This window comes from Bos javanicus, chromosome 3 (assembly GCF_032452875.1).
Source record: "Bos javanicus breed banteng chromosome 3, ARS-OSU_banteng_1.0, whole genome shotgun sequence".
NCBI lineage: Eukaryota > Metazoa > Chordata > Mammalia > Artiodactyla > Bovidae > Bos > Bos javanicus.
The window spans coordinates 86,428,471-86,452,108 of record NC_083870.1 but is presented as its reverse complement, the minus strand read 5'-3'; the positions used below and the strand labels follow the sequence as shown (position 1 = coordinate 86,452,108).

General features: G+C 41.4%; 2 protein-coding genes and 1 long non-coding RNA gene across 11 annotated transcripts in view; 2 read left to right on the top strand and 1 right to left on the bottom strand.

The window, feature by feature from the left end:
* FGGY (FGGY carbohydrate kinase domain containing) overlaps positions 1–23,638 on the top strand; it is a 523,869-nt gene that overhangs the window by 487,608 nt on the left and 12,623 nt on the right. For 6 of the 9 annotated variants that reach the window (XM_061413061.1, XM_061413054.1, XM_061413057.1 and 3 more), the window contains 3 exons: positions 9,404–9,502; positions 10,697–10,758; positions 16,582–16,811. In XM_061413061.1, coding sequence (XP_061269045.1) covers positions 9,404–9,502; positions 10,697–10,758; positions 16,582–16,663 — 243 coding nt within the window. In that variant the 3' untranslated portion in view covers positions 16,664–16,811. Of the gene's footprint in view, positions 1–9,403; positions 9,503–10,696; positions 10,759–16,581; positions 16,812–23,638 lie in introns of those variants that run through there. The other 3 variants (XM_061413058.1, XM_061413059.1, XR_009735607.1) reach the window with 2 other exon arrangements.
* Positions 1,047–4,291, bottom strand: LOC133245128 (uncharacterized). Its single transcript, XR_009735608.1, has 3 exons — positions 3,083–4,291; positions 2,153–2,255; positions 1,047–1,597 (listed from the first exon to the last, which is right to left on the bottom strand). It is a non-coding gene; the product is annotated as an uncharacterized LOC133245128 (long non-coding RNA).
* Positions 16,690–23,638, top strand: part of HOOK1 (hook microtubule tethering protein 1) — a 115,227-nt gene continuing 108,278 nt past the window's right edge. Inside the window, exon 1 of the mRNA XM_061413052.1 lies at positions 16,690–16,747. The gene's annotated coding sequence lies outside the window, so the exon portion shown is untranslated. The remainder of the gene's footprint in view (positions 16,748–23,638) is intronic.

The window sequence follows — 23,638 nt, the reverse complement described above, 5'->3', positions numbered from 1 at the left end:
AGCTTTGAAACAGGAAGTGTAAATTTCCAAGGTATTTGGACCCTGAGAACTTTCAGGATCCTGTATTTTCTCAAGTTGCAATCTCCCCTCAGCCCACTCCTTCCTAAACTTTGTTTTTCTCCTACAGTCATAAATGAAGCATATTCCTGCTAAGGAATGTCTGTGGATTAGATGTATCAATTGAATTTGACAACTAAAAAAGAATTAGTGGTGACTCTTATTGATCAGTGTTTGATTTAATGGACAGGGACTCACTCACCCCTATATATGGAAGAAATAAGTCAGAAAAGGTATATAGACTGAAAAAAGGGACTGAGATTCTGGCAATAACTGTCAGGTGGAGGAAGACATTTGATAGGAATGATGTGGCAAACAAGATTAAATTAATGGGCAACTGAAGTCAGAAAGTGGCAATTATAATATTGAAAACACTTCAAAACCATAAGTCTCAAGCATTGGATGGGTCTTGTAAACAGACACTGAAGTCTTACATGATGATGACAAACCCCTAGATGGATAGGGAGATGATATCTAAGCCTTAGGCTCATTTGACATCAACAAGAGGCTAATGATGACAGCACAGAGATGCAGAGGAACTAAATATGATTATATCTCTATCGTTAGATGGCATAAAACTCAGAGTAGAGATTTTTGCTTGCAGATGGAGAAGCAATCATCCAGAAATGATGATAAGGAGCCATGAGATTGTTAACATCCACCACCTTCCCTAATCCACCCACCCCACCAACCTGAAACATATATCCAAGTATTAGTAATGCTTGTTAACTCTTACTTTTAATAAAGCTTCTGGGAAAATAAAGTTTGTTTCAGTTGATGGGTAAATAGTAGTAGTAATAATAACAACAACGGGGTCGCTAAGAGTTGGACACGACTGAGCGACTTCACTTTCACTTTTCACTTTCATGCATTGCAGAAGGAAATAGCAACCCACTCCAGTGTTCTTGCCTGGAGAATCCCAGGGACGGTGGAGCCTGGTAGGCTGCCGAATATGGGGTCGCACAGAGCTGGACACGACTGAAGCGATGTAGCAGCAGCAGCAGCATGCTTTTAATCATTTATTTCATAACAATATACCTATACAATAGGTATTAAGATTCCCATTTTTAAAACTGAGACTCAGAGTGTTAAATGGCAGAGCTAGGCAAGGCACCCCACTCCAGTACTCTTGCCTGGAAAATCCCATGGATGGAGGAGCCTGGTAGGCTGTAGTCCATGGGGTCGCTAAGGGTCGGACACGACTGAGCGACTTCACTTTCACTTTTCACTTTCATGCATTGGAGATGGAAATGGCAACCCACTCCAGTGTTCTTGCCTGGAGAACCCCAGGGATGGTGGAGCCTGGTGGGCTGCCATCTATGGGGTCACACAGAGTCAGACACGACTGAAGTGACTTAGCAGCAGCAGCAGCAGCAGGGTTTGAATTATGGTCTCTTTTATCACCAAAGCCTTTGTTCCACAGTGAATGGTTAAGAATAGAATTCCAAAACTCTTTGTCTCCTCATCTTTCAGTTGGGGATGTGAAGTAGGTAAAGTATTTAATGGGGCTTCCCAAGTGGCGCAATGGTAAAGAATCCACCTGCAATGCGGGAGACACAAGAGACACGAGTTCAATCCCTGGGTCATGAAGATCCCTTAGAGAGAGTAGGAAATGGCAACTGGCTCCAGTATTCTTGCCTGGAAAATTCCATAGGAGCCTGGCAAGCTACAGTCAGTGAGGTCGCAAAGAATCATACACAACTTAGTGACTCAACAACAGCAACAACAAAGCGTTTAATAGAATATTGGGCCATTAGCTGCCATTATTATTTTTGTTGTTGAGTTATTATTAATAGTAGTATTTCTGTCATAGCTCACTGCAGTACTCAGCCAGAAATATCAGCAGGACCATTTCTTTTTCAGTCAATAACAGATTATTAAATGGGTGATAGCTTGCAGTTTTGAAGTCTATAATCTGATGCTTTTAGCAAGAAGCTTGATATTTTGCCTTTGAGAAAACTCATAAGAGCCAAGTCAAACCAATGTAAGTAGGATGAATAGTTGCTCAACTATTCATTTTAGGGCCCAACCCCTTTGCAACCAGGCCCTGTATTAGGACTGCATCTCAAAATATCACAGTGGTAGGTATCCTTACCTATTATGGGACCTCTCCCCTCTGCCATGATTGTATGACTGAGTTGGAATAGGCTGTACCTTGCTGGGGAAACATGGTAAGTATATTCCCTCTTAGAGTGAACCTAGTTAAATAAAATAAATAAATAAAATAAAATGTACCATTGAGAGTAACTGGTTCATTTGTCAACTGAAAGTTAATCAAAAAAAGACATGTACATGGAACCAACAGATTGCAAAGCTGGCAAAGATTTTAGAAATAATCTAATCCAATCCCTTTATTTTGCTGATAAGGAAAGTGAGTCCCAGGGAAGGCTAGAGCCTTACTCAGGGTCATACAGCTGGCAATAATTTTGTTTGCTTCAAAAATTAATATGAACAGTCTTTCCATACATCAACGAATCTTCCTGCCTTTGTGAGCACAATATCATAACTATAATTGAATTTGTCTTTGATGGTGGAGAAAGCAAAGGGTTTAACAGGGCCTTAAAGTCATCAGAGCAAGATAAATTGTCTTGAACTAATGCTGGAGATCTATTAACTTGTGAGCTTGTCAAGGAATAGGCCTGGTCTTATTCGTGAGTTAAAGCAAGTTTCAAATCCTAGCTAATCCATCTACTAGCTTAGGAAAGTCACTTAACCGCTCTGAGCCTCTGTTTGCTCATTATAAATTTAGATAATAAGTCCTTCATTACAGAATGTTTGTGAGCATCAAATGAGGCAAGATATAGATACACAGTGCCTCACCAGAACAGACACTTAATTAGTGTATACTTTCAAATAACCTTCAGCTAACATCCTCCTAAAAGCTAAGGATACATCAATGAATAAGAAAGCCAAGGACCTGATTTCATAGAGCTTAGGTTCACAAGGAAGGAGTAGATGTGAAAGCCAAGGAAGAAATAGACAGGAAGCAAGGATGCAGATAAATTAACAATATAATTTCACATACAGGTTAGGTAGATTGATGCCATGTATTTAAAATTATAAATGAGGCGTGAGTCTTTATGTCATGATTCGTGATGAAGACTCACTTTCCTTTCTCTCATCCTTTCTTGCCTCTCAATTGTTGTTGTCACGGAGGTTACACAGAATACCAGGTGCAGGTCAAAAGATGAGTGTGTCAAAACGAAAAACAAAATAAATAGGAGAACAAAGAGCCATTTTTTAACACTTGCTGGAGGAGAATCACATTGCTATACTTTGTTTTTCTTCGGAGGGGTCATGTGCCTCAGCCCACACATTAGCATGTGAACTTGTTGTTCCAGTCAAATGAGTCAGAGTTCCTCAAGAAGGCAGATTCATGTATTTCAGAGCTATGTGTCAGCACCTTTGAAAAAAGGTACAGTGTTCTGTATTGGTGTGTCTCACAAACGCACACACATCGATCACATGGCTAATCAGCAGCAGAAGTGGGATTTGAACTCAAGCCCAGGGGACTCAGGGCTTCCCTGGTGGCTGCCTTGAAGAGGGAAATGGCAACCCACTCCAGTATTCTTGGGAAATCCCATGGACAGAGGAGCCTGGCAGGCTACAATCCACGGAGTCACAAGAGTTGAACATGACTTATTAAACCACCACCACCAGGGGACTCAGGCACGAGGTTTTTGCATCGCAAGGAGGACAGGAGGGTCACGCCTGAGTGTAGCGCTAAGCAAAAGCCTGGAGTCAGAGGTGGGTCTGAATTCTAGCTTTACTGCATATTCGCTTTCTTACCTTGGGCAAATTCCTCATACTCTCTCCGTTCACTTCTTGGCCCATAAAGTGAAGATAGATGATGATATCTGTGTCATAGTCATTTTGAGAATTTAAAGAGTCGTACATAAAGTGACTAGTACAATGCACAGCACAAAGTAGCACCTGCAGTATCTTGGCTGAACTGGTCACCTAGCAACAACCATGGGAGTTGACTGCTGGGCCAATGGACACCTTGCTTTTTGGCTCATAAACTCCATCAGTTTAAAAAGAAATTGAACTTACATCCTAAATACATGGAAGCTTATTTATGAAAAAGTGTATACATATTCTACTGTGCTTGTAGATTATTTACACATAAAACAACTGAAATAGAGCTGAAATAAGATACTATTTCATCATAATAGCATCATCCTAACATTAGGCAATAGTTGAAGGTACACTGTCTATGGCCAGATGAGTTTTTAATGATTTTTTAAATGATTATTGATGATTTCTAAATGATTTTGTATGTGCCCCTCTATATATCAAACAGTATTCTTTTTCTTTTTTTAATTAAAGTATAGTTGATTTATGATATTATGTTAATTTCAAGTATACAGCATAGTGATTCAGTATTTTTACCAATTATACTCCATGAAGTTATTACAAGATAAAGACTATGATTCCCTATGCTATACAATAGTACAGTATATGCTTATTGCTTATCTATTTTATACATAATTTATTTCTCTCAATCTCCTACTCCCATCTTACCCATCCTTCCATCCTTGTCCCGATTGATAAACACTGGTTTGTCCTCTACTGTTTTACATATGAATTCATTTGTATTATTTTTTTAGATTCCACATATAAGTGATGTCATACAGTATTTATCTTTTTCTATCTGACTTATTAGCTTTCCAGGTGACTCAGTGGTAAAGAATCCACCTGCCAAGCAGGAGACGTGGGAGACACAGGTTCAATCCCTGGGTCAAGAAGACCCTTGGAGGAGGAAATGGCAGCCCACTCCTGTATTCTTGCCTGGGAAATCCCATGGATGGAGGAGCCTGGCTGGCTATTCAGTCCATGGGGTCACAAAGAGTCAGACATGACTGAGCAACTGCACACGCACACTTGCACATAAACTCCCAACCTGGAACACGTAAATGACACACGTAGCAAACCCCTGGAAGCTGGGGACACAGCATGGAGCGCCCTGCTGGCCTCTGAGGTGGTGTAGCAGAACTCTCATCCTCCCTTTAGGAGACCTCACACATCTTATTCATGGCTGATGTGTGGACCAACCTTTAGAACTGGTGACAATCTGTATATTAAAGCTGAATTAATTTCCTCCGACTAAAAGTCATATAAGTAGCGCTCCCAATATTTTCTTCTGAAATCTTAGTAGGTCATCTCCAACACTCCCTTGGAGCGCATGTATGCTATTTTAGAAACACCATTAGGTGATCTTCCATTACCTCTGTCATGAATGTCACCACCCTTTCATTCAGCAGCTCAGCCAACATTCACCAAGCAACTATGCCCTTATGTGCTAGGACCATGCTAAGCGTGAGACTTAGTGACATGGTTCCTGCCTTGTGGGAGTCACAGTTTAGCTCCCACCGGGCCAGGTTGTGGTTGTTCTTCCCTGCAGACCATGACTCGACGCTGCCAAACTTGCCCTGCACTTTGGTGCCTAAGTCTAGACTACCTGCCAGCCTTCCCAAAGTCTTAAGGTCATTGTTCCTCTTCTCCTGGGTAGGAGGGAAAGTATCAAATCCCCTGCTCCCCAAATTGCCGAAACTTCTGTCTGCCACTCTCGGAATCCCCTTCTTCTCCATGGGTGCTGATGAGCACCTTCCTTTCTTGAACCTGACTTCCCTGGGTACCTCCCCCAGTGTAGCCTACAGCCCTCCGGTGGCTCCCAAGCCAGTCTGGAAGACGTGAGAACTGGGAGTTCCCTGGGCCTACACAGGCCTGGTGGCTGCCAGCGCTGCTCCAGGGAAGTGGTGAGCTGCGTGTGCGGACTGGTATCTCGGCCTTGACACGGCAGGGAAGGGTCATACCCCATGAATGCGGTCTTTCATGGCCCTGGTACAGGGCTCCTATTTTTTCTTACAGAAGTGACGATCAAATGTGAACTTTCATGGTTTATTTATAGCTCGGCCTTATAGAGAGAAAGAAAAGAAGTGATTAAAAGGCGATTTTGCCAAATATTTTGTTTTCAAAAGCTCTCATTGTGTGGGCAAAAAGGAAAGAGAAAAGTCCCTGTCTTCGTTGTTTCTGTCTAGACTCCCCAACAAAGAGGGTAGCGTGCCACAAATCCAGATTGTCCGGCTCTTGCCTGCTGACAAAAAGAATGAATTTTGAGGCCAACTTCAAATAAACCCTTTTGAACAGAAATACATTGTGGGGGGGAGGTGACTATATTTAGCACGTGTCAGCATGTCCATAATAAATTCATATTGTTATGCTGTGGTAATTTCCAGATTTACTGCAGCCAGTGGGTTCATGAGGTTTCAGTTTTATGTTAATGATTTGGAAAAATGGGAAAACTCAGCAGTGCTGTTTCTGATGACAGCACCAGTTCTCTGGGTATTCTCCATATTGTGTCGAATACCCTTAATGAGCCCTGCCTCCCAGAAGAAAGGAGAATGACCACGAGTCATTTTGATTGCCTCTAGAAGCATCAATTTTTTTTAGAGTGCAGTTTTGTTTTATTCTCCTTCAAATGATCAAATCCCTTTGTGCCACTGTAGCAAGTGAAGACAGAAAAAAACAAGTGAACACTAAAAAACTAACCACCCATGCTCCTGAACCTGTTGATTTTTTTAATATATTTTCAACTATTGTTTATTATGCACATATACATAATTTTTGAGACAGAATTGAAAAACAACTATATTTTTTACTCCCACTGTCCCTTTATATCTGTGTACTTTAGCTAGTTTCTCTCTGGCCTACTTAAAAATTTTGGTAGTCCCATTACTTTCTTAAGTAAGCAGAAAGTCACTTAGATAATGTGGGTTTTATGGTCCCTGTAAGTCATGAGACATAACCAAAATTCCAACATTAGAATACTGAGAAATATATCATGCTCATCACTTGAACGTTCATCTAAAGATAAGACAGCTCCTCATTGCTCCAGCCAGGACTGCTGGGGATATGAAGAGATGGCTGTGATTAGATTCTTCTGTTTTTCCTCATTCGCTTTCTCTCCAAGAATATGTTAGCTTTCTTCTTGTTCTTCAGATGTGGTTGGAAGCTGGAAAGGAAGAGAGTTAAGGGGTGTAGGAAAGTTCTTATCTTGAATAGCACTGTCATAAATGGGCTTGGTGCTAAGTCAAAAATGTGTTTACAGCTGGGCTCCATTGCAGATTTTTTAGGGAGACTCTCCACTTCTGCAGACATCTCATTGTATCTTGTCCTTGTCCTTCTCCATTCTAGTAGCTCTTTTAATTCCTTAAAAATCCAGTTGGTTGCCTCAAGCTTCTTTTTTCTCTTTTTTTAAATTGGAATATAATTGCTTTACAATGTTGTGTTCGTTTCTGCTGTACAGTGAACTGAATCAGCCATGTGTACAGATATATCCCCTCTCTCTTGGACCTCCCTGCCATCCCACCCCCATCCCAACCATGGAGATCACAGAGCACTGAGCTGAGCTTTCTGTGCTTTATAGCAGGCTCCCAGGGCAGGCTCCCTCTCCTCATTAGATGGCCTTACTGGCCAGGATCTAAGACAACCGACAAAGCCCTCTCACCCGTGGCCACCTCGGGTCTGTGGAAAACAGTCATGCCTTTTGAAGTCTGACAGACACTGGCAGAACTCGCTGATCCCAGGACAAGCCTCCTTCACTTCTATACCAAAGCTGCCAGCTAGCACTTCTCCAGACAAGAGGTACACTCAGCCCACCCTGTCCCACAACCTCAGGGACATGTGTCCAGATACCAGTTGATATCAGTGAAACCATGCTCTCACCCTCTCCCCTGGAAGGAGCCCTGATGCTCAGTCCACACACAGCTCCCTCCTAAAATTCCACCTCTTTTTCTGACCTTCCACATGGATGAAAGGTTTCAGAGTTGATTTATGGGTCCTCAGCTACCCTTTCAGGGTGGTCTGTTTCCAGCTCACTTTGGTATCTTATATCTGTCAACTTTAGCTCTCAGACAAAACTTGCATTTTAACATTCCTTCATGTGTATGGTCCTTAAGTTCACTCATCCCATAGACATTTGCTGGGCATGTATGATACACCAGATGCTGAGTTTGGCAGTGGAAATGGTTAAAAGAGTTGCTGCTTAAGGAGCAGGAGTCTAGTTGGGGAAGCTGATGTGGTAACAAAAAATTGTGGTACTGTGTCATAAATGCTATGATAGATGGAAGCATAAGTTTCTAGAGTAGCAGATAACTCATTCTAGGTGGGAGGCAGGCAGTGAGGATGAGTCAGGAAAGACCTTCTGTGGAATCAGTACCTGAGCTCAGCTTAATGTCTTAAATCTGTACTTTTGTGAGAAACAAAATAACCTCTTGTTAAACCTTTGAAATCTCTATTGCTTTTATTCGTCAAAAATTTATTTTAAAAATAAGCAAAAGTAACATGAAGACAGGAAGAAAGAATTCCCTGCTATCTGCCATGTGTCTACACATCCATTACTGTGGGAAGGGAAGTGACATTTATGATGCTTCTTGTATAATACAAGTTTCCTGGATCCCACCCATGAAGGCCGTCTTGGAATGTTGGCTCAAGTCTAAAGCCTAAGCCCAATGCTGAGGATTCCCCCAGGGTATTTTCAAGATTGAGAGCAGGCAGGTCTGCCCTAAAACAGGCAGAGCAGAACAGAGCACAGCTGTGAAGGAAGAAGCGAGCCCAAAACAGGAGACCTAGTGGCAAAGTTGGTGGGGGGGATGACTGCACCCATCTCAGCAACACATGGGACTTGCTTTAGAGGAAATCAGAATTTAGTTTATGAAGGAGAACGTCTGGCATACGTTGGGGTGAGCAGAGCTCTTTAAATATTCTTGCTAAGTGGAACAGCAGTGACCGCACTAAGATATGGTTGCTCTTTTACAAACTGTCTCTAGACTGCCCTTTGTTGGTTCTTATCCTTTCACCTTGATTCCCTTTTCAATAACTTTTCATAATTTTTCAAACCTCCTCCTTAGTAAGTCTGCTGTTTTTTTCCTTCTGTCAGTGGGCTTCTTACTCTCAGCATTTCTGATCTCCCAAACAGCACTTTTAAAACCCCTGGACACCAGGAAACCAGATAACTAGTCAGAATGTCCATGGCATCCTTGAGAAAGAGCTGGTAGAACATATTTGCCAGATTGGAAATATGTGTAAGTGATTAATAGATGAAATAAGTGATTAGTAGATGAAAAAGTATCAAGTTTCTTAATCCTTGAATAGCTATTGAAGTTTATCTGCTTCTAGCATGGTATTTATCACATTCTATTTTGATCACAGTAAATGTCTTTTCCATTCCATGGTGAGCTCCTTGATGAAAGGACCACTTAATTCTTCATCTCTGTTTTCCATATATAGTGAATGCTGTGCTTGGCACATGGAAGGGGCTCAATATGTTTTATGAATATTTCAGGTACTGAGATTAAGCAGCAAACAGACATATCTCCCAGCCTATGTAGCTTACATTCTGGTTAGAACGAAGGATGAAGAGGCAGAGAAGGAATATAAACTAGTAAGTACATGACTTGTCACACAAGAATTAGTGATAAATAATAAATATAATATTTATAGAATTGTATAAGTACATATGTATGTATATGTAAATAAATAAATCACCAGTAAAGTGGTAAGGATGTTCAGGGAAACACTTGGGCATGTTTTGAAGATGCCCAGGCCTTTCACATTCTGTGTGGTAGCCAGATTCTTAAGTTTCTTTCCTCCTCTGCTAGTATGTGAGTTTCTCTAGGCCATAGAGCATGTCTTACACAAATCTGTATTCCTAGCACAGTGTCTGGTACATAGTAATTAATACATGTATAGAGTAAGAAGTTGTACATATGTGACCCCAGAATGACTACATCCTTAACAATAGGAGTTCAATAGCTGTTCCCAAGACAGGACCTCTTCTGAGGAGCTTTGTCATGCTATTGCTTGCAATCTCCCCAAAGTCAAGACTTTGGATTCCACAAAGTATGGGTTCACTCTACTCCCCTAACTTTCCCACGGACTTAACAACATTGAGAGACCATCCAAGGAAACCTGACCTCTCCTTTCATGCAATGGAGCCAATGCAATCTGTGGTTGATCTTGCTGCTGTTCATTCCAACCATGTCCACCCAAGACACTGCAACTTGCTGACTGCCCACCTGCTCCATTGTAAAGACAAGAATGTCCTGAGGTCAAGTCTGTTAGGCTCAGCCCAGAGGTCTCACATCTGTACTCACAGTTGCAGAGACTACTGGGAAAAGAACTGAAAGTGAAATGAAGAGGTCTTAAATATTCTGACCTAAAGTTTGGGTGCAGAGTGGCTTCTGTTCAGTTACTGTTGTGAGTAAAGTGGACAACAGGCTCAGTGGCAGATTATGTTACCTTCTCAGGCCCTCATGTCCGGGCAATGGGAAGTGGAAATAGTTCCCTCCCATAGCCCCCTGCAAGCCATCACAAAAGTGCTTTGCCTTCCAGGATCTTTATGCACTGGAGGTCTCAATAGGCAATCATTTATTAAGCCCAGGCTTGTGGTGGTAGATGTAACTTTTAATATTCATTGGGTTTTCATCTTAACACTAGAGATATTAAGTTGAAAAAAAATGAACTCACTGAATCTCTTAAGGGGAAATAAATTCTCATTAACATGTTTTTGCCCGTGATAGGCCTCACTTAGGTTTTAACTTTCCAACTTAGCTGTGTTCTGTTTTCTATTTGACAGGAGGCAATGGCAAAAATGAGCAAAGTTGGAAAAGTCGTGTTTCCTAGACATGAGGATAAAAGGTAAGTTTATATGTTTTCTGTCCACAATGCTGAGGAATGAAAACAACAGACACATGCAACTCTAGAGCTGGAATAAACCGCAGGGATCAGCAAGCCAGCCTTTTCATTTCATAGTTGATAAAACTACATCTCAGAAAGGTAAAGTCCTTTTCAGTTCCCTAAGATCGCAGAGCCAGGAAGGGCCAGACCTGGGGGTCAAATATTAGCTTCTGAACTTTGAACTTCAAATCAATTTCTTTTCCTTAGATCATTAACAGCAAATCTGGTCTCATCTGTCCTAAAATGGAAATCTCATGTCTTCCCACACAGTAGCATCTATCTGTTCCTCCACCCTTTGCCTTTGCATTACGTGACTTTGAGGGTTACAACATGACTTTTTTTTTTTTTTTAATTGAAGTATATTTGATTTACAATATCCTGTTAGTTTCAGGTATACAGCACAGCAGTTCAGTTATATATATGCATGCCTGTGTGTGTGTGTGTGTGTGTCTGTGTGTGTGTCTTTTTCAGATTCTGTTCCTTTATAGTTATTACAATATTGAGTATAGTTTCCTGTGCTATACAGTAGACCACCATCATTTTGATTAATGTTTTAACTCCAATTCACAAAACACTTATTTATTGAGTCCCTCCTATCTTTAAGCCATTATGCTCCTTGACATCTAGGCAGGACTTAGAAGAGAGTAAGACACAATCTTATTTATGTAATAGATCACTTCAGGACAAACAGGTATGTTTTATAATAAAAGTATTACCAGGTGATAAAGTAACCCAAAGCAGAAGAAAATTTGACCCTGTAGGAGTAAGGGAAAGCTTTTGAGAGGAGGTTAAGTTTACCTGACTTTAAATGCTTAAAAGAAATTGTCAAACCAAAACCAAAAAGAACTTTTGTCAGTAGAGGGAATAACAAAGGCCAAGTTATAAAGGTGGGAACAGCATAGTATATTTAGGAAACTCTAAACAACTCATAATTCTGAAATGCAAAGTATGAGATGGGAGATGATAGGAAATGGAACAGGGTGTTGGGGGAACAGAGGGTTCCTCTCATAGGGAGCTGTGAGGGAGCTAAGGACCTCAGGTTTCATCCTACCAGCAGAATGGAGATAGTGAATTTTAAGGAGTGGTGGGACCTGTTCAGATGCAGATATTAGAAAGATCCTCTTAGAGGATGCATGAGAGGGCCTAAGGGTAGAAGCAGAGAGACCAGATGGAAAACTTTTCAACAATCCATTTGAGAGATGAAAAGAACCTATACTGACTCACTGGTTTTCAGTTTAGAGATGAAGGAACAATTGTGCCAGTGGCTTTATCATTTTAGGAAAGTATTTGAGGTTAAGACATAAAAGCAAATTCTACCTTATGTAATGGACAAGAAAAGGTGCTGATCCCACCAAAGCATGATCAACGTTTAACAGAGTGGAATGGTCCATGGAAAAAGCCATCCACCTTTTATTTTCTTAGAAGATCTCCAAATGGGAGCTGTTAATCCCCTGAATATAAACCCCTCTCTAAATACCGGGGTTGTAAAGCAGAACATGGAGAGATCTGAGTTCCCGGCGGCGGTGGGAGCCCTGGGCTAGCAACATCCCTCTTTTGTTGAAATTAGAAACAGATTCTTCTTTCCATCTCCTCACTGACCCTCCGAAGACTTTTGAGGAAAGTCTGTTTTTCAGTTCTTTGAGTAGGTCCCACGTGTTCTTTTGAGAAGAATCCTTGGTTTCTTGCTGTCAGCTGGGAGCGGGCCTCTGCGAGGGAGCCACACACGGTGCTCTAGCACCATCTGCAGGTGGCCCGAAGATTTGCAAGTGGAAAGAGAGCCGGTTTCCTTCCGGGCATTTCTCAACATCTTGACTCAAATCATGTTCTTGTCTGAACAAAACACTCACTCAGGTCTGTGCCACACAGACCCAAGATGGAAGGATCGAGGATTATCTGATCAAGGATTAATATCCATATACAGATAACTCTTAAAACTCAACAACAAGAAAACCAACAACCCAAATCAAAAATGGGCAAAGGACTTTGAATAGACATTTCTCCAAAAATAATATATAGCCAGTAAGCACATGAAAAGATCAACATCACTAATCTTTAGGGAAATGCAAATCAAAACCACAATGAGATACAAATTTACAGTCATTAGGATGGCTACTGTCAAAAAAGCAAAAATTAACTAGTAGGGGCTTCCCTGGTGGCTCTGATGGTAAAGAATCCACCCGCAATGCAGGAGACCTGGGTTCAATCCCTGGGTTGGGAAGATCCCCTGGAGAAGGGAATGGCTACCCACTCCAGTGTTCTTGCCTGGAGAAGTCCATAGACAGGGGAGCCTGGTGGGCAATAGTCCATAGGGTCACAAGGACTGAGCAACTAACACTTTCACTTTTCACTTTTATTTACAAGGGTGCAGAAAAACTGGATCCCTTGCCCACTGCTAGTGGGAATGTAAAATGGTGCATCCTCTGTCAAAAATAATACAGTGGTTCCTCAAAATGTAAAGATAGAATTATCATATAACCCAGAAAGTCCACTTCTGGGTATTTAGGCACCCATGTTCACAGCAGCATTATTCACAGTAGTTGAATGAAGGCAACTTAGGTGTCCACCCACAGTTGAATACATGAAGAAAAAGTGGTATGTACATATGATAGAATATTATTCAGCCTTAAAAAATAGAATTCTGAAATATGCTGCAACATGGATGGGCCTTGAGGACATTATGTTAGTGAAAAGAGTCAGTCAGAAAATGACAAATACCGTATGATTCCATTTACATGCCACTCCCTGGAGAAGGAAATGGCAAGCCACTCCAGTATTCTTGCCTGGAGAACCCCATGGATAGAGGAGCCTGGCGGGTTATAGTCCATAGGGTTGCACAGAGTCAAACACGACTGAAGGGACTTAGCATAGCATGCCACTTACATGAGGAACCTAGTATAGTTGAATTCAGAGAGACAGAAAATAGAATGCTGGTGGCTAGAGACTAGGGAGAAGGAGAGAAAGCGAAGTTACTGTTTAATGGGTAGAGTTTTAGTTTTGCAAGGTGGAAACTGTTCCGTGGGTAGATGGTGGCGATGACTGTACAGTGATATGAATGTGCTTAATACTACTAAATTGTGCAGTTTAAAATGTCTAAAACGGTCAATTTCGTGGTATGTATGAAGTGAAGTGAAGTTGCTCAGTCGTGTCTGACTCTTTGTGACCCTATGGACTGTAGCCTACCAGGCTCCTTGGTCTATGGAATTTTCTAGGCACAAGTACTGGAGTGGGTTGCCATTTCCTTCTCCAGGGGATCTTGCTAACACAGGGATCGAGCCCAGGTCTCCCACATTGCAGGCAGACACTTTACCATCTGAGTCACCAGGGAAGTCGTGGTATGTATATTTTACCACAATAAAAAAGATTGAAAAATTAAAAGCACAGGGAAAGAAGTGCCTTGGGACCTCAGCTTGCCATGTATAAAAAAGGGAAAATATAGTCTATCCATCTCTCTTTTTTTGTTGTTGTTGTCGAAGTGTAGTTAATTTATAATGTGTTGTGTTATGTGTCAGGCATATAGCAAAGTGATTCAGTTATGCAGATATGTATATATGTGTGTGTATGTGTATATATATATATATATTCTTCTTTAGATTCTTTTCCATTATAGTTTATTACAAGATATTAAGTATAGTTCCTTGTGCTATACAGTAGGTTCTTGTTGCTTATTTATTTTATATATAGTAGTGTATGTATTTTAATTCCAAGCTCCTAATTTATTCCTCCTTCCCTTTCTCTTTTGGTAACCATAAGTTTGTTTTCTATATCAGTGAGTCTATTTCTGTTTTGTAAATAGTTAATTTGTATAATTTTTTTTGGATTCCATGTATAAGTGATACCATATGGTATTTTCCTCTTTCTGACTTCACTTAGTATGATAATCTCTATGTCCATCCATGTGGTTGCAAATTTCATTAATTATTTCATTCTTTTTTATGCCTGAATAACAGTCTATCCATCTCTTGACATTTCAGAATACTAGAAGGATATAAGAACATTAGCTCACGTGTGTAAGAGTTTGACAGCCTGGAGAGTACTTGGTGTTCATTTTCATGTTTACAGTTCAGTCACTCTGTGACATTAGGTACTGTTATCATCCCTCTAACAGCGGGGAAACTGAGACTTGGGCCATTTAAAGAAGTTCCCCCAAATCACCTAGCCTTCTCTGCCTGAAAAGCCGATGCTTTTCCCACTGTACGAAGTTGCTGCGAAGGTTTCAGTATTAAAACTGGAAATCTTGAAGTATATGAGAAGGAATACTGACCCAAGCTCCCTTCTAGAAGTGTCCCCAGAGTCAGAAAATCCATCTCATATAGTGAAAAAAAAATTATTGACATTAGACTGTCTGAGAGTAACATTAGAAGAAGCAAATTGCTGTTCCCCAAATCATTCTGTGGTTAATAAATTTGGAGGCTCATAGAGCGAGTTTTCGTAGAACCTACATATAGTGAGATTGATGATAAGACTGGAACATTAATTTTTAAGGAGTAGCCATAGCCAGCGTTGATATCACTTGCTATGATCCTGGTGCTGTTCTAAGAGCTTCTCAAATATTACCTCATTTAGTTCACATAACAGCTCTCTTGAGGTAGAGAGCTGTCTAAGGTTGAGAGCTGTCCCATTTACAAATAGGACATTTAGGAACGAATAGATTAAGTAAAATATCCATGGTCACACAACTAGCAATGAGGCCAAGCTGAGACTCAAACCCAGGCCTCAAAGTCCACTTCTTAACCGTGTGTTTGGCCCCATCACAGCTCTTAAGTTACCAGAATTCTTAAAGTGGAAATGCTGGGGTGGGGGTGGGGTGGCACTGGGGGGTTGTATTCCTGTTGATCCATTTAGCCCTGCGTGTTACAGGTAGAAGTCCCTATGTGTAATCCAGGGTTACTTTTACACTCTCTCACCCCCAATTCCCAAGCTTGCCCCAAAGTTCCTTCATGAAGACTTCTTTTCAAAGAACCTCAGAATCTACCAAGGCATGTTAGACAGGTTTCATTAACCCCTTACCCTTTCTCCCAGCCAAAAGGAATAAGGGCCAAGCTGCCATCTGCAAGTATAACTGGTCTTAGCTACTATTGTCCTTTTGAAGATTGTGATGCCAAGGTAGCTTCAGCTGCTCTGCTGTCTGACTCATGGGCAACACTAGTTCTAACACGTCTCATCTGAAGACTCAGCCAGAGAGTACAGGAGAGGAGGGTCCTCTGTGGGATGCCTGGAAGGCAGGGTGCAGCTCCAGGAGAGGCGTTAGTCATGTTTTCATAGGATTTTACTCCCAGATAAAGCAGTCTGCAAAGGAAACACAGGTGCAGAATCTGCAAATGGTGATTAAAACACTCAGTCTCATCTCTGGGCAGGCTATGACTTTAAACCAGTCACTAAACTGGAGTAGGGGTGGAGTAGTCATATATGAAATACTTATTGAAGCTGAGAATGCGAAAAGTCCTGTGTCAGCCCTGGGTTTTTCACTGTGTTATGGTGGAGGCTTTGAAATCAGGCAGCCCTGAGTTTGAATTCCAGCTCTGCCCATTTTTAGTGATACTCTTAGATTTGCCTCCTTGAGCAGCTCTCAGATATAAAATCTTTACCTCTAACATGGAGATGTAGATTCACCCATGGAGGTTAAAGATAGTGGGTGTGAAACATGTGACTCAGGGTGCCGTCTGCATCCAAAGAGTGGGAAGTGTCTGCAAAACCGAAACAGACATTCCTGTTCTTCTAAACCTTGGGGGAAGCTGCACAGCAGTTTTGCTGAGATCATTCAACATGATTATTTTTTTCCTACAGGTATTATGACAAGAAATATCAAGTATTCCTGAAGCTGGTTGAACACCAGAAGGAGTATGCAGCCATCATGAAAGGGGACTGAGCAGAGCTTGCAGGGGCTGATGCCAGGTTTCATATCATTGCATCAGGGACCTCTGTCATTTCACCTTACATTCGAGACCCTTAGGTATCATTTCATTCATTTCTGCATTGCCTTTTAATAAAGAAAGCTGAGACATATGCAACCAAAACTAGAGTCTTCCATTTCAAAATACCACCATTATTTACTTGGTAGTTGCCACGGGCACCATCATGGAGACAGAAGTTTCACCAGGTAGCATAGGATCTCCTATGGGACTGGAACTTGGGGATCATTCCATCCAGGAGAAATGGTCCTTGGTAATTGATTTGATGCCAGTCACTAAAGACGTACATCACTTCATGTGGGACATCCAATGTTTATTCTGCTGCTGCTGCTAAGTCACTTCAGTCATGTCCAACTCTGTGCAACCCCATAGAAGACAGCCCACCAGGATCCCCCGTCCCTGGGATTCTCCAGGCAAGAACACTGGAGTGGGTTGCCATTTCCTTCTCCAATGCATGAGAGTGAAAAGTGAAAGTGAAGTCGCTCAGTCATGTCCAACTCTTCACGACCCCATGGACTGCAGCCCACCAGGCTCCTCCGTCCATGGGATTTTCAAGGCAAGAGTACTGGAGTGGGGTGCCATTGCCTTCTCCAAATGTTTATTCTAGAGATGGCTAAACACTTGTTGTTAATTTATTTGGAAATAATTTCAAACTTACAGAAAAGTTGCAAGAATAGGAATAATAGAGGGAACACCCATTACCTTTGAATAATTATCCCATCCATCTGCTTTCCCATTTATATGTTCCCTCTATGTGTGAGTGTGTGTATACTCATATATATTCATTCTCATATGAATACATATACACACAGATTTTTATGAATCACTTGAGAGTAAATTTCAGTAGCCTTAATTTTTATATAGTGCTTTTATTTAATCTTCCATTCATATTCTGATTTTGTCAATAATTCAATAATGTCTTCTATGGCATTTTTTCCCCCCTGCATAGGATCCAGTTTAGACTGAGACATTGCAAAGAGTTGGACACAGTTTAATGATGAAACCACCACCACCACTCCTTTTAACTGCAGAAGAGTCATCTTGCAAACATCATATTAAAGATAGGTACAGGCAGGAATCATCAATGAATCCAGAAGGAAATTTTGATGAGTAACCGGATTTGTGTGGTCTTAAAATGTCTCCTCATAGATTGTTTATCAGTTAAAAGAAGGGAAAAAAAATGTTAACCACGCAGGGAAGACATAGGACAGCGTCTTGACTGGGTGATCAAAATTAACTTCAGATGCATAAATAGACATCAGGGGCCTCCAGATGTGACAGCCTGAAAAGGACACAACATCATTCTGGCTGGGAACTCATAGCCTCCATCTAATCAGAAGGAAGCATTAGCTAAAACCCAAATTGGGCAGCATTCTATTCTTTTAATAGACTATATTCTTTAAAAGTATTTATGTCATGCAAAGTGTGTGGAAAAGAAGTATGGTGGCTTAAAGTTTTTGATGCAGACAAGTGTTTGAAAACACAACTACAGTTACTTTAGTTGATATCATAATACATACATACAAACACACGCAATATGTACATTCACACACATACCATTTTGGACCCAAGAGTAACTGCCAGTGTTGATTCCAGAGCTGTCATCCTTCAGACGAATTTGGATAGAAAGCGTATGCAACCTCAGCAACATAAGTCAGCAGGTAGAAAAGTCACCACTACCACTCGGTCAGTGAACCTCTTTAGGATTTCGTATTTCTTATTCTGTGTCAGGATAGGATTTCGTATTTCTTATTCTTATTTCGTATCTTATTTCGTATTATTATTCTTCGTATTTCTCATTCTTATTGTGCTACACACTGGAGTACAGGGATTAAAAAAAAAAAAAAAAAAACACATGGTCCCTGCCCTCAGGGCTCTTCCAGTCTAAAGAAAAACAGAAACGAGTAAATTAATCACAGTACGTTGTAAGAGTCGCCGCATTGAAAGAAGGCATCTGCTGCCACAGAGCATATCAAACAGCCAGAAAAGTGGGAGACTGACAGATTGGATGGAGCATTATGGTATAATGTCTGTGACCCTTGGCTTGGGATTCTTGGCCTGGTTTCACCTCTAACTTCCTGCATGACTTGAAGAAAGTCCCTCAGTCTTCCCAAGTTTCAGTTTTTAAATGAAGATGTTCATAGTACCTACTTTACCAGATCATAACAAGGATTAAGTGAAATCATACTTGTAAGGCACTTAGCTCCATTGTCTGGACCATACCTGTCTTTTTGCAGGGCCTGTCACCTAGGAGATGCTCAGTGGTGGTTTAGTCGCTAAGTTGTGGCCGACTATTGTGACCCCATGGACTGTAGCCTGCTAGGCTTCTCTGTCCATGGGATTGTCCAGGCAAGAATACTGGAGTGGGTTGCCATTTCCTTCTCCAGGGAATCTCCCCAACCCAGGAATCAAACCCAGGTCTCCTGCATTGCAGACTAGGCCTGGTTTCACTTCTAACTTCTGAGGAGATGCTCAGAAAAATAACAATAACAATACAAATTATAAGTAGGATGATCATACCCAGTTGCAGAGGCCAGCTCTATAACAGCATTCTATAGCATCTAAAGGACATCAAGATCTTGGGCATGGAGTAGGGTGTAAAGTGAGTGTGGCCATTCAATCTAGCAGGCTTTGGCAGCAGGAAGAAGACCAGTTCATTCACCTAGACCCCAGACAGAACCTGAGCTAGGGATGATAAAGACCGAGGAGAAGTCAGGTACAGCAGGATCTAGGCGAGATGTCAGGACCACAGTCTGACAGGCCTAGGCTCCTAATGCTGATCAACACTGACTTAGAGACCAGGGCAGGCCTGGCCCCACTCTGGCAAAGCAGTGATGAATGCAGGAGCTGTGCCTCCAGGAACTGCAAAGGTAGGAGGGAGAATAATTAGCCACTGTTTGCCAAGTCCTTCCTGTAATCCTTACCATAGTGTGGAGAAGTAGGTAGCATTAACTTCACATTGCAGTTAAGAAAGCTAAGGCTCAAAGAAGTTAAACAGCTTGCCCCGAGTCCCTCAGGTGGTAGTAGAGACAGGATACAAGTCCAGATCTCTGTGGGTGCAAAACTTCGAGTGTTTCCTTGGTGTAGTAATAACAGCTACAAAGGAATCTGTCCCTACTATCCATCTGCTCTTTGGTTAGAGTGCTTCTGATGTGGGTGACTAGCAGAGCTACTGGTCATTCTTTGAGGCAACTCCTATTCAAACCAAACCTGACCTAGGGTTCCCATTGCTTTATAGAGAAAGGACAACACACAAAAGAGGCAAGGAACATGGGAATCCTAGAAATGCTCCGGCATCTTAAGAGTAGGGAGCTGAACTAAGTTAGAAGAGCTGAAAAGCCTTGGGCAAGATACTTAACCTGTAAGCCTCAGTCTCTTTCTCTGTCAGTGCTTACCTACCTGTTACTTACCTCCTAATGTTGGTCATAAGGATTCAGTGAAGAAAACATAAAGGCCCTACCTCAGTGGGTAATAGACACTCTGCAAGTATTGTTCCCACAGTGTTCTCTGATGCCATCTGGCCAGATGGCTAATCCCTAAGAAAATAATTCTGGTTCTTACTATAATGCCAGTGTCTTAGGAAAATGTAGATGTCTATATAGCTTTCTTTAACCATTGGTGGCTCAATAATAAAAATTTTAATGACTCCAGTACTCACCTTCTTGCACTGGTAAGGGGGGGGTTTTATTTAATGCACACCTGTAAAGTGTAAGTGTATTTAGCTTTTACGAATAAGAATTACAGTGTGGCCAGAGTGGTTCTGGGGATTTTTGTTTGATTTGGTTGCCTACCACAAGCTTTTCTTTCAAGTTGAAGCCAGTCTTGTTTCTCAAATCACTGTGCTAAGGAGCACAGTGCAGATTTTTTTCTTTTGACCAAAAACACTTGCCATATGTGAAGAATGTAAATATGGCTTTCCAAAGAGCCTGGAAGAACAAAAGCTGGGAGAGGAGGGAAACAGGGAAGAAAAGACAGGGACAGCAGAACGTTTGATGTGGTGCAGAGCAGGGATAGACAGCAGGACCTGCCACTAGCGTCCAAGTGCAGCAGCTGAACACGATGCCCTCTCAGGGGGATCCCAGCTGGGCAGTTGGTCTTAATATCAGAGCAGTCTGTGTTGTTGCTGGTTGCACTAGCAGGCAGAAGGATAGAGTGTGTTCAAGGGGTGTGGTCAAAGTATTGTAGGCCATCCCTGGAAACACCCAGCTTTGAGGAGGCACTAGATCAGCAGGTGAGGGTAACAAGCTGGAGCATTAAAGTCTTAACATTAACGTGATCCTCTGTTTCTCACAGGCTGGAGGATAATCAGGTTATTCAGGTTGACTTATTTGTTCCCCTGCCACTTACCTGGTTGCTCTTGTGGAAACCAAGATCTGGGTTCTATGCACCTAAATAGTTCCCAATGCATATGGGTGCTCAATATATGTATATGTAAGTAAATACACAAACATGAGACATTTTTCTGCACAAAGAAGACGGGTAAAACTAAAAATATCTCCAAAATGTCTCACTCTCAGGTCAATCTATGATATGTGTTGCTAAGTCACTTCAGTCGTGTCCGACTCTGTGCGACCCCCATAGACGGCAGCCCAGGCAGGCTCCACCATCCCTGGGATTCTCCAGGCAAGAACACTGGAGTGGGTTGCCATTTCCTTCTCCAATGCATGAAAGTGAAAAGTGAAAGTAAAACCACTCAGACGTGTCCGACTCTTAGCGACCCTATGGACTGCAGCCTACCAGCTTCCTCCGTCCATGGGATTTTCCAGGCAAGAGTACTGGAGTGGGGTGCCATTGCCTTCTCCTTGATATGTGTTAACACACCTTAATTTAAGCAGCATCAAAAACTTTAAAATGTGACATGGTTATTAAGCCATTAAGAAAATCATGCCTTGTATCTAACGACTTGCTTTTAGTTTTTTATTGCACAAGCGCACACATGTACATGCATAAGCACACACCACATTTGGGGCTGTACTCCAAGCTCAGAAGCCTTCTGCAAATTGTTAGTGTTCTTATAGGCCATTTCTGTATGATCTCTTATGGGAAACCAGTTACGTCGTTGTCCAGAAATACCCATTGTTCATCAGGGCTGTGGTACACACGCTTTCAGAATTCAAGGGCATAGTTACAAATGATTACCATCAAAGGATTTAAAATGAAGGACATTGTTGCTAAACAAGAAACTAATGACCAAGCAGAGCTGTGTAATATAATTATACTTAAGAAGGGCCTTCTAATGAATTACAGAAGCATCTTTGTGCTGTTTCATGTCTCCAAAAATACACTTAAGTGTTATTGACGGTTAATAGCAGGAAGTCTTGCATATAAAAAATTATTTTTTTTCCTTTCCTAGTTTTCATAGAAAGAACTTAAAAAGCAGTACATTTTTAAAAGGATGTTTCTGCCTGTACTTCTAAATATTTGGCAATTATATAAAATTTATAAAGCAAAAGTAACTTAAAGACTACTGCTAATAAATTCAGGTTTCCTAACTTGTGATTAGCTCACTCATTAATCTTATGATCCATTTCTATTCTATACAGAAAATCATTTAAAATTACATATTAGAATAAATTGTTCTAAAGACCTAATTTTGTTTGCTTAAGTTATGTCTGATGTCTTGATTAGAAATGTTTTCTCGTTAAAATCTAGGGTTAGCCTGGCTCCCTCCTGTACAATTTTAACACATGAAGTGGAAAATATTTGACTTATAATGTCTGGTGGGCAAAGTCAATAATGATGTCTTCCATTTGAATATTTCTTTTCAGTATCCGTATTGATTGAACATATATAATCTCAGCTACTCCTTATAAATGGATTGGTAAGGGAATCCCTGACAAAGGCGGAGATCACATTTTATAGATACAGAAACCAGGGCTCCAAGAGGTAAATTAACTGGCCCAAGACTGGATAGCAGAAACAGGGGGGCCTTGTTTCTTCCTAAGTAAATTCAATTAGCTTATTTGTGCAACAGAGGATGATTCACTAGTTAGCTAATTGCTCTCTCCTCTGTGGTTCCCCTCTTTAGCAGATGTATAAATAATATCTAGGAGGCCCCTTGTGATGCTCATTGGTTGGTCAAAGTACTGTGTTATTTCTATTGTCTGCAGAGTGGTGAAGTGATAACGCCTTGAGCTATGGAGTCCTGCCTTCAGAACACAGCTTCATTGCTTACTGATCCACACAGTGTATAAACTCATGCAAGCTAATTAACCTGTGAGTCTCTGGTCCTTATTTATAAAGTGAAAGAAAAGAAAATCTGCCTCATGACTAATATGAGAAGTAAATGGAATGATGTTTTGAAGTACCTGGCCCAGCGTGTGTGTGAATGTTAAATTGCTTCGGTCATGTCCGAATCTTTGTGACCCTATGGATTATAGGCCACCAGGTTTCTCTGTCCATGGGATTCTCCAGGCAAGAATACTGGAGTGGGTTGCTGTATCCTCCTCCAGGAGATCTTTCAGATCCAGGGATAGAACCCCTATCTCACGTCTCCTGCATCGGCACGTGGCAAGTGCCACTTGGGAAGCCCCGCCTGGCCCAGTGCCTGATATAAAATAGAATTGCAACAGATAGCAGTTTTTCTCCTCAATCAATCCAATTTTACATCATAAAGTTTCAAGAAGCATTGTTTCCAGTCAGGTTGGACAACTTTATATCCAGTTTCTGTGGATAGAAGTTCTATGTTCCATCCATAACAACCAGTGATTAATGGGTTCTTACTAGGTCAAGAGTGCCGGAATAGTTCTTGTCAGTGCATCAAGGGGCCAGGTGCAAGTCACTGAGAAAGGGAATATACGTAGAAAGAGATTTCAAATGCCCGGAAATCTCATTCTAGATGCCCAATGAGTGGTGTTGAGAGAGATCCAAGGCTGCCAGTAATGTAGGTCTGTCTTGAAAAGCCATCTGTAAGTGATGAAACAGCCAGCCCT